Source organism: Serinus canaria, chromosome 6, assembly GCF_022539315.1.
Source record: "Serinus canaria isolate serCan28SL12 chromosome 6, serCan2020, whole genome shotgun sequence".
In the NCBI taxonomy this organism is placed as follows: domain Eukaryota; kingdom Metazoa; phylum Chordata; class Aves; order Passeriformes; family Fringillidae; genus Serinus; species Serinus canaria.
Window position 1 is genome coordinate 1,129,188 of NC_066320.1, and position 15,430 is coordinate 1,144,617.

Consider the following 15,430-nt stretch of genomic DNA (forward strand, 5'->3'; position numbering starts at 1 on the left):
CAGATTTAAAACCAAGGATTTCAAGAAGTCAGTTACATCAAGCCCTTCCATGAATAACCTGAAGCCATTCTGTTCTTGAAGATTTTAACAAGGAATTTCCTCAAACTCCCTGTCAGTCACGGCTACCAAGCCTGGGGTCAGTTCTTCAGAGAGCAGCTACACAGAACTCTGCAAGTTGCTAAATTACCTGTGAAAGAAACTGCAAGTAACCATAAAGGACAAGTTTAAGTCCCCTACTTTTACCTCCTCAGGCGTCACTGGCAACCAGGAAAGTGTTAAAATTCTTCATGGGGAAACCATGAAGTACAGGTAATGGCAAGGTGAGATATCAGAATGCTTGAGGCATCTCTACATCCCTCCACTCTCCCAAGAGTAAGAATGGCAATAAAATAGCACAAAAAACCATCAGCAATCACAGTGTCCACACCCAGACAGTGGGCCAGACCTTAAACTCTTACTGAAGACTCCTCAATACAGAGGTAGAGCAAGGCATTAGTGCTCCACAGCAACCAAATTTAAGAGCTGAGACAAAGAGCAAGGCCCAGAACCACACCACCAATAAAAAAAAACTCCTATAAATAAAAATGGGGTTTCCACCCATTTTCTGGTTTTCAATTTGCAATGCTCACATCCCAGTAAGTGACCAGTCAGAATCTGAAACCTAGAGACACAAGAGCCCAAGTGCCAGCTATCCACTGTGTTTGTTCTCTTTCCCACAGCCTGACCTTCCCCATGGCCATACAGGGACTATAAACACATATCCACTGGCCACTTTTCCTCAAGGGCTCAGCCAGTCCAGCTCACTCCCTGTCCCAGCTGCCCCTCTGCTTTCAGGGATTCTGGTTCCTCACTGCACTTCAGCTGATGTGCTCAGACCCAAACAAGTCTCATTCCCAGAAGCTGTGGACACAATCTGGTGGTGAAGAACAAGGCTTGGGAGCCTTGAGGGAATCCAGTTGCATAAAGCTCCAGGAGTTGCATTCCCAGCAAAGTTCAGGTATGCCCTACAAGCAATACAGGGCACTCCTGACCATTCCTGAGCTCTGCCATAGAGCACACAACATTCCTGCTCAGCCTCAGCTGGCCTGCCCTTAGGCTGGGTGGATGGCCAGGGCTTGATTAGCAGGAATACAAACATGCACAAGATGGGCAACTTCAGTTCCTTCCTGATCTGCCTCAAGGTAAAATGTATCATTATTCTCCTCAGGTGTTTTAAATGGAAGCAGGGCTGGTGTGAGAAGAAGGGCTGGTTTGGCTCTGCTCCCTGCCACACACAGCACAGCTGTGGGACAGCAGGACAAGAGGCACAAGAGCCACAGGCACATGCAGACTACATTACCCATGTCTGACCCAAACATCTAGGTAATCATGACACAAAAACCCAATTAAGATACAAACATTTTTAGAATAGACAAGAATGAAGTGAAATCAGAACTGAAAAATCAGAAAAATACACTGACCCACATATATATATACACACACATGTGGATCTCCAACCATATGTACAGCCATAACAAGGTGAGAAACTATCAACTAGAACTAATGAAGCTCAAATATCATGGAACAACATTCAAACAGTAAGAGGATTTCAGTTCCAGAAAGCAGCTCTCATAGCAGTGTAGCTGACCTTTCTCTACCAGCCCTAACAACCCAGAGGCTTGAAAGCCAGAGGATGCAGAATAATTGTTTAGGCACACCTCCCTATTTAATGATGGCAGACACAGCAGCACCTGCAAGCACTCAGTGCTGCTCACAACAGCCACTTCCACTCAGGCTCAGCACAGCTCCATCATCCCTTGTGCCCCCCCAGGGAAGGGATGTCCTTACTGTGACTGAGGAAAACCACAACTCGTGGAACATGGACCTGGTATTGCTGCACTCCACCGAGTTCAGCAACTCTGCACTGTAAAAGGATGAAGAGATAAGAGCTAATCACTAGGAAAAAGCGAGTGCTTATTACCAGAACAATATGATTGCTATGAATGATTCCATTACTGTCCACATGACAGTATGATTCTGCCATTGATAAGATATCCAAACCCACAGCAGCAATTCTTGTTACTGGATGTGCTAAAACATAAATATTTCCCCTAACAACCTGTGCCTATGAGTAAAATTCAGAAAGGTTAACAACAGTACACAAAGAATATTGAAGAATTTTTGGAACAATTCAGAAATAAACTTGCTGCCTTTCAGAAGAATCATAAATGTGTTTGCAATTTACTGTGTGTCCGAATTACTCTGTGAACAGAAAAACGTTTAGGTTCTTGTGGAGAGCATTTTGTTTCACTTTGCATTGTACCATTCACCATGATAAAACCTCTGTGAAAAACACCCACCTAAAAGCAAGTATCTTCTGAAAAGATGTTTCTCCAAGCTTGCATTAAAAACTCTTTTTAAAAAAAAATTTAAAATTTATCTCACTGACACCAAGAAGCTCTTAATCTTTTATGCCTTTGAGGCTTATTAGACACTTTAAATAATTGAGGAAAATAAAAGAAACAAATTTAGGAACCACAAAAGTGATACTCCTTATACTCTTTCAAATGGTAGTGCTAATAAATCCTAAGTTCCTGTACAGTTTGTCAGGAAAATTAATCCACAAACAGCAGAGGTTTACGTCCAAAAAGGACACAGAGGAGTCCTGTAACTTTATTCAATACAGGGAGAGGCCATGGAACATTTCCCCTTCTGTCTCTCAAAACTGGAGGACGCAGCCTCCTTTTTATCCTCATTTCCCAGCTGCACGTCCCTCTCTCTTCCCCATTGCCTGAGGTACTTCAGAGGTACCGACATCCCGAAATGTCTCATACCTGAGACCCCTTTCTAATGCATAACCCCCCTTTTTGTTTTCCTTGTGTCAATCAGTGGAATTCCTATGGAATTTACGGTTCTTCCCACTGTTTCTTTCATCTCTCACTATCCAATTTAATTTATCAGCAGACCTACAGTTTGTAAGGACAAGTCTCTCTCATTCCATTCATCCATCAGTGGAATCCTTCCCATTGTTTTTTATCTCTCACTGCTAGTTTTATCTACCAGCAGACCCACAGTTTGTAAAGACAAGTCCCTCATTCAAGTTCAGGCACTGAGGCTCAGCTTCAAAAGAACAGAGTGCAGAACCTACACAGAATTTAGGCACCCAGGTCCTTGGCAATGGCCCTGTAAAAGCTCAACGTTTACCAGGCAGGGCAGTGTCCACCATCAGCACCAGAGGCCAAGAGAGGCTGGATGCCATCAGTGCAGCTTCCTGCCAAGGCAGCTGCTGGAGGAGGAGCTGTGGAGGTGGCGCTTCCTGGGTGAGCTGTCCCTGAGGCAATGCAGCTCCCACTGGCAACACTCAGCCAGGAAGAAGCCTTAAGGCAAGTGATCAAGGCACTGTGCCAGCAAGAACCAGGAGACCCATCTCCAGGAAAACAAACCCTTTGGAGCAGCTGAGCAGCAAAGCTTGTGAGGGAGGGCAGAGGGCTGAACTGGCAGTGGGAGCCACACACCAGCAGCACACAGCCAAAGCAAAGCACACTCCGTGTGCACTGTGGGCAAGGAAAAGTTTCCACTCTCACGTACAAGCTGTGGCACAGGGGCTCTGGAGCTCACTCAGCACAGGCATAAGCCAGGAGGGCATACAGACAAATACCCATGAAGTATTCCACACACAGAGCACTTGCCTGTGGAGTACATCAGCGTTCCCAAGGAGAGGAAAACTAAATTGGGCTTAAATTGTGCTATGATAACAAATGCCTGTCATCATCTTTACAGCTCATTCAATTTCCAGGCCTGGCTTATTGAAACTACTAATAGAAGAGCCAAAAAGACACTGATAAATCAGCACTGTTTCCTGGATCTATCAACTCTTCTTCAGCGAGTTAGAGATGTGAAATAAAGTAACTGACATCTGGTAGTCCTCTCATTGAAGAGCTTATTTAACACAGTCTCAGTAACAGCCATAAACTGTTCTCAGTCAGAGTGTTTCCACTCATATAAGAAGAGCTCTAAAAGAAACTAAAAACTTGTAATTCTCTCCTGATTTGTAACCTCATGCCTTTCAATCTTCTGCATTTTCTCTTTTCTGCTTCCTTGTCTTTGCCACCTTGTGCATCCGCTGTGTTCTGCAGCAAATTATATGGCACTTTCCCTTACTGTCATATTTCAATAGCTGCTTTCTGACTTTCTCAAGTCAGTGGGGTGGGTTATGTATTATTCTTTTCCACCTATTGTACATTATATATCACTAAAAACATGGTTATTTCTGAAGTAGAAAAGATCATCACAATTTTCTTTCAAGAGACCAAGAATTTAAGACCATTTGACCTAAAATCTTGTAGTTTCACTCCAGAGATTCATCGGAAAGCATTCTTGGGACAAACCCACAGAAATCTTCTGGACTAATATGGGATGCTGTTCACCACATCTGCATCCTGCCACGTGCTCTGGAGAGCATCATAGAGTCATTTATGTTGGAAAAGCCCTTCAAGATCATTAAGTCCCCATTAAAGGTGGATGTTTTCCTGTATAAAACTTTCAGCCAATTAACAGCAAACCCTGACCCACCCTACAGCAGACATTGCAAGAGAAATCTGCTACAACAATGTACCAAGGATTTACACTCCAAGTTAACCAGAGCTGAAGAAATCTCACTATCTAACCTATGGGTAAAGCACTTCCAGAGAGGTTTCAAGAACTAAGGCTGCATTCAACAGCATTTTGATTAAAGCTTTCATAGCATCTTTCTCTGGTATAAGGCCTGAAACACAACTTGACTTTAATACAGCATCTGTAAACTTCTAACAAACAAAGAGAAATATCAAAAAGTGCAATATCTGTCAGATGAAAAAAAATCTGACATGCATAATTATTTTAGTGCCTACACTACATTATCCTAAGGACAATAAAATAAGACAAAGTAAACAGTCTCATTAGAACAGCTTCAGATTGTGCTAACTGCTATGACTTACAGAAGAGAGAGGAATTTCAGCTTCCCAAAAAGGGAACAAATATCTGTATCACACAATTGTTCCCTCAATATGCTCAGTGAATCATCCTGAGGTATCTTTAGAAAAGAACATTATGCCTACAGATAATGTTTACAGATGAAAAGCATGAGATTAACATTGTGTACCCATATTAACAGCATTGAGTCTCCACTGTTTCAACATTTACCTGCCAGATGTAACAAGTGTCAAACCCATTCTTCAAATCTAAAAGAAAAATCACTTCTAAAACGCAAACTACGTTCCTTTTCTAATTCACAGCTACAAGCATGTCAGACAACCAGATTTCTGGATTTACCCAACACTCCTGTCTTCCCAATATAGCAATTTAGTCATTCTAACACTTGTAAATTGGTGCTCTTCTCCTCTTCTGGTGTCAACACCCTACTCAAAAACAACACTAACAGACTGCTTACCTTTTAAGAAATTATTATTTAAATTGTTGCATTCTACGGGATCAGAGATTACATTTCCAAACTCTAGTCTAGGCAGTGGTATTACGAAAAAATTCTTGCTTCTGACATATGAAAGATTGTCTGTTCTGAATTAGTGACAGTTCCCAACAAGCATAAAACAACCTAAACGTACATTTCATCTGTGGTATGGCATTTTCCACAGACTTCATATACACGACATAATTCAATTCATACTCATTTTGGGGATGTGCATTTAGTTTTCACTTGGATTTCTGGAGAAAAATGTCCCTTTCAACCTTTTAAAGATCATTTTGTGAAATGCAGGTTAAACTGCACTTTAATGCTTAGATAAACGCTAAGCTCCCAGAGCAGGAGGCGCTGAGGCAGGCCGGAGCTGGGCCCTGCATTACTCAGTGGCCACACATTACTCACTTGCCCTGTGTTTGTTACTCACTCACCCCACATTTGTTACTCACTTGCCCTGCATTATGCAGTGGCCCTGTGTTGTTACTCAGTTGCCCCATGTTACTCAGTTCCCCAGTGTTTATCGTTACTCAGTTCCCCCGTGTTTATTGTCACTCAGTTCACCCGCATTCCTTACTCAGGGCCCCAGGTCGTTACTCAGTGCCCCCACATTTGTTACTCAGTTGCCCTGTGTTTGTTACGCAGTGCCCCTGTGTTCATCATTAAGTGCCCCATGTTAGTTACTTAGTGCCCCCGTGTTCATTACTCAGTTCCCCCATGTCTGTTACTCAGTGCCCCCATATGTGTTACTCAGTGCCCCTGTATTCATTACTCAGTGCCCCATGTGCATTACTAAGTGCCCCACGTTTGTTACTCAGTTCCTCCGCGTTCGTTACTCAGTGCCCCCGTGTGTGTTACTCAGTGCCCCGGCGTTCAATACTCAGTGCCCCACGTTCATTACTCAGCGTCCCGGCATTCATTACTCAGTGCCCTCTATTCATTACTCAGTGCACCATGTCTGTCACTCAGTGCCCTCTGTTCGTTACTCAGTGCACCATGTCTGTCACTCAGTGCCCCGCGTACATTACTCAGTGCCCCCACATTCGTTACTCACTGCCCCACGTTCGTTACTCAGTGCCCCAGTGTTCATTACTCAGTGCCCCACGTGCATTACTCAGTGGCCTGCATCCGTTACTCAGTTCCCCAGTATTCGTTACTCAGTTCCCTGTGTTTGTTACTCAGTGCTCCGTGTGCGTTACTCAGTGCCCCATGTTCATTACTCAGTGCCCCACGTTCGTTACTCAGTGCCCCAGCGTTCGTTACTCAGTGCCCCCGCGTTCATTACTCAGTGCCCCCGCATTCATTACTCAGTGCCCCAGGGTTCATTACTCAGTTGCCCAGGGTTCATTACTCAGTTGCCCAGGGTTCATTACTCGCTGCTCCCGCGTTCATTACTCAGTGCCCCATGTGCATTACTAAGTGCCCCACGTTCGTTACTCAGTGCCCCCGCGTTCATTACTCAGTTCCCCAGGGTTCATTACTCGGTGCCCCCGTGTTCATTACTCAGTTCCCCAGGGTTCATTACTCAGTGCCCCCACGTTCATTACTCAGTGCTCCCGCATTCATTATTCAGTGTTCCGCATTCATATCTCAGTTCCCCAGTGTTCATTACTCAGTGCCCCAGTGTTCATTACTCAGTGCCCCTGCGCTTGTTACTCAGTGCTCCTGCATTTGTTACTCAGTGCTCCTGCGTTCATTACTCAGTGCTCCTGCGTCCATTACTCGGTGCCCCCGCGTTCATTACTCACTTCCCCAGGGTTCATTACTCAGTGCCCCGCGTTCATTACTCAGTTTCCCTACGTTCATTACTCAGTGCCCCAGTGTTCGTTACTCAGTGCCCCCGTGTTCGTTACTCAGTGCCCCCGCGTTCATTACTCAGTGCCCCCGCGTTCATTACTCAGTGCTCCTGTGTTCGTTACTCAGTGCCCCCGCGTTCATTACTCGGCGCTCCCGCGTTCATTACTCGGTGCCCCCGCGTTCATTACTCACTTCCCCAGTGTTCATTACTCAGTGCCCCCACGTTCATTACTCGGTGCCCCCGCGTTCATTACTCGGTGCCCCTGCGTTCATTACTCAGTGGCCCCGCATTCATTACTCGGTGGCCCCGCACTCATACTCAGTTGCCCAGGGTTCATTACTCGCTGCTCCCGCGTTCATTACTCAGTGCCCCATGTGCATTACTAAGTGCCCCATGTTCGTTACTCAGTGCCCCCGCGTTCATTACTCAGTTCCCCAGGGTTCATTACTCGGTGCCCCTACGTTCATTACTCGGTGGCCCGCGTTCATTACTCGGTGGCCCGCGTTCATTACTCGGTGCCCCCTCGTTCATTACTCAGTGCTCCCTGCGTTACTCACGGAGCGCAGGTACTCGGCCAGCAGCTCCTGCAGGGCCTGGCGGATGGCGCTGCACTCGGCGATGATGCGCTCGCGGTGTGAGTCGCGCGTGCACGAGGAGTCGGCCAGCAGCGCCGCCCCGCTGATGATCGCCTCCAGCCGCTGCTCCAGGGACGGCCTCACCTTCTCCTCGTTCACTACCAGAGGATCCAGGACTATCAAATTCTGGCAAAAGAGAGGAGCACAGGTAAGAAAAGTCAGTTCAAGGAAGCTGCTGCTTTGTTTTTGACTTGCAGGAACTGCAGCGACATTATGCTTCCCAGATGTGCTGCTAGCCCTTTCCACTGGAAGCACCCAAAATACTTCTGACCATGGCAGATTCCCTTTTCTCTACTGGGGCTGCACACAGAGGTCGTTCTCAGACAAACCCAGGTTCTCTCTGCCATTCAGAGTCTCGGTCCAGACCTTAAGCTCTGTTTCAAAGAGGGGTTCAATGCCTATAAACTGTAGTCTTTTAGAGATCAGGAGAACCTCTGGATTTTACTCAGAGCACTGCTAGCTCACAGCTGAGAAAGCTGAGTCAGATTACACAAGGAGTCTAGTTCTGCTGATTTTTAGTCTAATCAATCCCACACTGTGGCAGAAAGTCACTGCTGCCACTTTTAACAGGCTTAATATGGGCAAAGATAAAAACTGCAGCTTTTGTTTAACAATTATTTTCCCAAAGGACATAGATATAAGTGTCCTTTTGCTTTTCAGCAGGTAGGGTAAACAAAAGCAGACAACTCTTTGGCTTGATAAAATTAATTACATTTGTGTGGCAAGCAAATATTTTAAAGAGAGAGAAAAGGAGACTGTGAGATTTTCATAAAACAGGAAAGTAAGCATATTTGAGCTTCAGCACTTGAAATTTAAACCAGTAATTGTTAATATAACTGAGCATCTGAAACTATGTCATTAAGGTCCTAATCTCCAAACCTTGACTCCACATACACCTGTCCACCTCTTACATCACATCCATAGGTGGTTTCAAGCTTTCAGTAGAAATATTAAACAAGAAAACTGATAGGAATTTAGGGAAATCAGAACTTATCTGCACCTATTCACAACGTGCCAGACTAATTGCAAACTGGAGGATTTGAATTATTTTTTCAGTTTACATTTAACAAGACAATTTCATGGACTATCTAACTTAAGCTAGAAAGGAAAGTGTTATATTAGAACACCGTAAGGTAAAAGCTTAAATGGTGAGGCAAGGAGACTTGAGTCACATGTTTGTGTTAGAGATTTGAAATTCTGCCTCCCTCATTCTTGTTAGAGCCCTTAACACCAAGGTGCTCTGGGGTCCCTCACATCTGCTCAAGCTGTGCCACAGGGCCACTCTTCACTGCAGCAGCAGCTCCCCTACAAGCTCCTGTATCTCAAGCACCCCCTCAATGCCCAGCTGTACATGCAGTGTCTATCACAATGCAGAACACACCTGGCAGGTAGGACAATGAAGGGCTGCTGCAGAAAAAACAGCTTCATTGTCTGGGGAAGACTAAGACACACATGGTGGCCACAGCAATTATACAATCAGCTGGAAAAAGGACTGCCTTCAAATCTCAGCTGACCCAAAACAGAAACGTCCTCCTTTGGGAAACAGTTAGGAGAAAGTTTACACCAAGATGGACAAATAGCACTGGCCAAAAATCTATTATGGCTCATCTCTGAATAAAAAAAAAATCTAGGCAGTAACAGCTGGGAAAACATGATTTCAGACTCTGCCCTACAGGTAAAATTCTTCAAATAATTTCATTACTTATTCATAATCAGTACATCTACACAGGAAAGACATAATGAGAGGACACCAGGCACACAAGAAGCAGCCTCTGGTGGGTTTGATTTAACAGGCTGAGCAGTGGTCAGCTACTCTGAAGCAACTCGAAGACTCCAGCAGAAGGGAGAGTTTAAGAGGAGTAATTAGATCCCTGTTTTCTCCCTCACTGCTCTGATTCAGGAAAAAAAGAGGGCCCATGGGTATGCAGAAACCTGGCTGTGTTTGGTGAAGTTCTGGAGTGACTTACAGCCTTCTGGCACCTCACTGTAACTGCTCAGCTGGATGGCCACGGGCACCCAAGGACCACAGAGCAGCTGAACACACCCACAGAGACTCAGGCATGCAGAACCTGGCTCATTTTGTGAGAAATCTCTTTGCACTCACAAGATGAAAGACCAGGGAAAGGCATTAGATAACCTGCACCCAATATGCTCTTTTCACAGATCTTAATATGCAATTAAAATTTTAAAGTTACAATTTTGTGTTTATTTACAAATGACACAGCAGTTATGGGGAGCCTTTAAGAGAAATTGTTGAGAATCTACTGATTTAAGAGTTAGCTGCTCTAATTTTACTGGTGGTTTCCTCACCTATAAATCTCTAATAACTTTCACAATGCCAGCACTGGCAAAGGAAGAATGATACTGCAAAACATCTAGATACTAGATTGTTGGGTAAGCTCCGAGATACATTTCCACACTATAAACATTTAATGAGATTTGTTCCCACCAGACTATTTACTGCATCAATCTATTTCATGGCACTGTATTTGCAACAAGAAGATAGAGCAAAGGTTATTTCAGGTCCTTAGCCAACAGAACTTTCTGTAAAGCAAGAAAAGTGTAACCATCTAACTCATAAAATCATTTCAGAAGTTAAATGCTCTATAAATTGGGCTTTATCTAACTCACACAGCTTCAATTCCCATTTGTGCTACCTAGGTAAAAATGTATTTACAACTTGATAAACAAACAGCTTTTTACAACCCTCAGACTTCTATGTTCTTACATTTCCAAGAAAAAACAAATTCAGCTCAAAGTACATTTTTCCTCATTTTGTGATCATCAAAAATTTCAAATTTTAGAACAATAATAAATGTTACTGCATTTTTAAAAAGTACTGCTTACACAGAGTCAAGATTAATTCACCTGCAGTAATAAAATGCACTCCTTTTGACATTTCTCTTTTTTTTTTTTAATTTTTAAGCAATCCAGGTAAATCCAGGGTCTCATACAAGGAATCTCATTTGTCATTCACAGCTACACTGCAACATGTTATGAAATTAGTCTTACAGGTTTCTTTTTACTTCCATTTATTAGGAAGACAGATTAGGAACTGTAATTTTAAAACCCATGACATAAAAGTGTAGCCTGCTCCTCTGCAGGGAAAAACCTGTCTGCTTTAACTTTGAGCATGGCAGAGAGGCCTTTTTTGATCAATAAACTGCCACTACAAAATCTGTGTCCTATTTCAATGTATTTCTTTAATCTTCCTTTGAAAATTTTAGATAAAAACCTACTACCACCAGTCCTAACATCAGTTATTCTGAAAATGTATCACAGTCTTAGCCCTGGGATGCTGAGATCTGCCAAGTCCAACAATTCACAATCAAAACCACCCATATTTGCAAATGTCTTCAGAAACATACATTCCTTTTGTTGATCTGGGCCTACATCAGTTACAGCCCATGAAGATCATGGTGTGCAGCCTCACCTACAGGAGATCTTTCCCCATTTGTGGCAGGACAATGGAAAATTACACTGGTGAGAGCCAGAGCAGCCATGACAAAAAGGAAAAGCTCCACAGAAAAGCTTCAGATGAGGTCAGGAATAGAGAAAGTGCTGCCTTCCCCCAGGTATTTGCCTCAATAATGGAAGCAGAAATGCAGAGATGGTGAAATCATATTAGCTATGTCATTTTATTTCATGATAAGCAGCAAATATAAGGAGGTTTCTGAATTGCTGGATTATCCAAATTACAGAATGATCCCACTGACACATTCTGGAGACAAGGACTCAGCTTGCATGGTAGCAGCTCAAATGCAGCCATGGCAGCAGTGGGCACTGCCAGCTGAGAATCACTTCTGGGCAAACTGAAGTGATTCTCAGCTGGCAGTGCCCACTGAGGCAGGATGTGTCTGTCTCCAGCAGCAGTGACACAACTGGAGCTAACTCTGCCCTCTGTTTGAAGGGAGCCAAATACTGAACACACATGAAGCCTTCATTCCAAACTCCTCTGAAGAAAATGAAATCATTTCAATAAACCATCTCAAGTGATACTATTTAGACTAGGACTAAGCAGAGCAACAATCTTTAATGCCTTTAGGCTCATCATTTATGATAGCAATGGTTATTAAAAAAATTAAAAAACTTTTTTCCAAAACCACTGTAATCTCACATGTTAACATACCTCAAGCTCATCAAGTGCACTTCCAAGAGTAGCTGTATGAGATGCAGGTTGCTCCACTTTATTTCCAACTCCTTGGGAAGCATTAGAAATTACATTGAGAGCATTCTGTATTTCATTGCAAATTGAATCCTTGCTGGCTGTAAGGGATGCAACATCTGAATGTTCCAAACAAGCTGAACATATTGAATGTAGGAATGCAGAATTTTCCTTCAGGGATACACGTGCTGCAGCAATTTCATCTCGCTGATTGCTAGATTTCAAATCCTGCCAGCAAAAGAACATGCTGTTTATTTCCAAAAGCACTCCAAAACTGACACATATAAACACTTTTTCATTTCTATCTCTACTCTGCTTAAGGAAACATCAAGTTAAATTCATCAAAGTTTGTGAAAACAGACTGTACCAATAGTTACAATTGAATCATCATTACCTCATGAGAAATGAACAAAGTATGTGTAAAACAACCACCATTTTTAGTGTGTCTTACAACCAGCACCACGAACTGTCTGTGATTTGTTTGTTTTTAAGCAGTTTTCCTCTGAGAAAACCGCCCTGGAAATTAACTGTCTTTCCTCCCAGCCATGTCTTTCCTCAGTGGCAATAGAGAAGGACAGAGGTGCACACAGAGTTAAGGCATTCTGTAATTGTTGCATCTGAACAAATTCCCCGTGTTTGTTCCCCTGCCCCAGCAGCCTCTGTCTGGAGCACACTGCAGAAAGGAACAGCAGGCCAGGGACACCAATCCTGCACTCCTGAGAAAGGGCAAGCATGGAAGGTGTAGAAATAAAAAAACCTGCTTGAGAGAAGCCACTTGGAGGCACTTGAGGGGTCTGCTTCTCCCCTGTCCCTGCTGTCAAAGCACTCAGGGATCTTACCACACCCATCTTGTTCCTCCTTTCTCTACCCAGACCTCCTTGAAACCCTACAGCCTCCCACCAGCAGAACCAAGGACACCCAGCTGGCCAGAAGGGCCCAGTCCAACTGAAGTGGTTCCAGGAATCAGTCATGGGCACTGTTATCTGGACAGCTGAAAGTTCCAGACTTTGGAACAACCACTGAGTCGACACCAGGCTGTACAGAGCCTCCTGCCTCATCCTGTTTTACTCCAGACATTTTCCCCTGCTTCTTCTGCACCATGTCCCTTTGAAAAGAAAACTAACAGATATCTGTGAAATGGCTTGGGTGAAGGAGACAGCTAAATTCAGGGGGGGAAAAAAAAGGGAAAATAGCACATCTGAGCCTGTGGCACCAGATTCAAATGATGAGAAGAGGCACAATGAAGAATGAAGAAGTAAATGCATACTAAAATTCTCACAGCCTGCCCAAAGGCAATCTGAAGTCTAATTATTTTATTTTGCATTGCATCAGGCTCTATATGCATTATTTACAAAAGCATCACCGGATCCACTTCTCAGGGCATGAAGTTTTTAAGTTTATGGCTGAAGAGCATTTGATATCAAATGAACCAGTCCTGTATTTTGAAAATCTCATTTAGTGCAAGATATGCATTGGACATAGGATTGCATCTTACTTCCTCAGGCTTAGAAATCTTGGGGATATAGTAACAAAAATAAAGCAAAAGCAAACAAAATGAAAGAGATGTAGTCTTAAGCAGGAGCAGACAATTGTTTAGCTAACTGATCATCTGAATAAGAGAACTGTGTTTTCTTTAGTGTATTAACACATAATGTATTTTTAAATTTTTAATAAGCAAATATATAAATGAATCAGCACTGTGCAAGAATGATTTTATTGCCCAGTGTGTTCAAATCCAAATGCTACTGCATCTCCAACCTCAGTAAAGCAGCTGCAATTTGTCCAGTGCACTGGACTTGCTCAGAAAAGAAATGTTATTTAAACACTGGTTCTAATTAGTGAATCTATCTTTCCTGCAATTATTACAAGACAGCAGACTGCCCTCTTTTCTCCTGTGCTACAAGGAAGCCACAGACACAGAGATACCATGGAAAGTCAATTCAGCCTAACTGGCTTCTATTATTAACCATTCCTTACTTTGCCACATCATATGCAAACAATCAAACCCAAAAGCCTTTAAAAATTTCTTTTTCACACTAAAACAGTCCTGTCTAACCAGGATTGAGATGATCATAAGAAAACCAAAACTGGTAAACAAGTAGCACAAAGCCAGTCAGCAGTCTGGAAAGGTTCAGTAAATTAATGTTTTTGTTTCACACAATACTGTAGAGAGATTCAGAGTCATGGCATTGATAAATTCTCCTACAAAGAGCCCCAGTTTTGTTCAGGAACATGTTAAATTAAAAAAAAAAAAATTGCTCAGACCCCTGAAATTCATCACTACTTTGTTGTTTAGCTGTGAGTTGGAGCATCCCCAAAGAAGCTGTAGAACCATTATTCCTTTCCATATTGAGGAAACAATTATTCCTTGAGATTTTTCATGTGAAAAAGAAGAAACATCTGATAATCTTACTCTGAGCTTTTGCATAACCGGGCCACCCCCCCCCCCCCCCCCCCCAAGCCAAGATTGAGTGAATTTGCTATCAAAGCTCTTCACATGTGGATTATCAGAATAATGAACTGGTTCTTTGAAGGAGGAAATTAGTCTCTACAAATACCTGCAGTTCACCCAGCTACTTTACTGCACTTCAGGCTATTTTATTTTTTCTTCATGGTTTAGCACTTTCTTCTTATTCTAAATTCTCTTTAGACTAGTGGACTATGTCTATACTATACAGACAGGAACTATAGGTTTTTCTACACTAAATCAGCTGTGTCATGTGAGACCAGCTGAGATTAAAGATAATCGCATTTCCAACACTGCCAATTCAAGAGGCCCACTACAGACATTTCCCCAGGCTGCTGTCCCAGTCCTTCCAGGACACATTTCTGTGTCTTTCTTATATCTGGTTGTCCATGACAAGAATGGAAAATGAATGGATAATCAGAGATTTCCAGCTGTGGATTGTTCCAGCTAAACCCAGTGAAAGGACAAGAAGACTTTTTAAAACTTGAAAACTACCTTAATCGTTAAGCTTTGACTGCACTACTTCAATAAGGAGAAAAAAAGGAGAAAAAAAAAATCTGTTCTTTATCCCAAATAATACATCTAAGGTTTGACAGCTCAATACACCAGAAAGGCAGCTCCTGCTCACTGAGCATTCCCTTCAGCACAGCTCACAGGGGCTGGGATCACCCTGGGTACAAATCACACTGCTGCATTCTGCACCAGCTGCAGCTTCACTGTGCACTGCAGTACCCAGCCTGCTCTCTGCAGAGCCAGGTGCTACTGAACCCAGCTCTGCAGCCAGGAAAAACACAGCCATACAAACCTCCACAATTTCATGCTACTATAGAAACAGGGGACAAAATCATTCGTTTTTTTTATCACAGCTTAAAGCTGGGCTTTAGCATTCAGCTTTCAGTCAGAGTGACTGCCAAATCGTGCATAGCTGCTGATT

The 15,430-nt window shown here is 43.1% G+C and overlaps 1 protein-coding gene across 1 annotated transcript in view; it reads right to left on the minus strand.

The window, feature by feature from the left end:
* The window catches only part of CTNNA3 (catenin alpha 3), a 422,479-nt gene that overhangs the window by 331,273 nt on the left and 75,776 nt on the right, over window positions 1-15,430 (minus strand). The window contains exons 6-7 of the mRNA XM_018920823.3: window positions 11,994-12,257; window positions 7,787-7,990 (exon numbers count right to left, since the gene is read on the minus strand). Of these exons, the coding sequence (XP_018776368.3) occupies window positions 7,787-7,990; window positions 11,994-12,257 (468 nt within the window). The remainder of the gene's footprint in view (window positions 1-7,786; window positions 7,991-11,993; window positions 12,258-15,430) is intronic.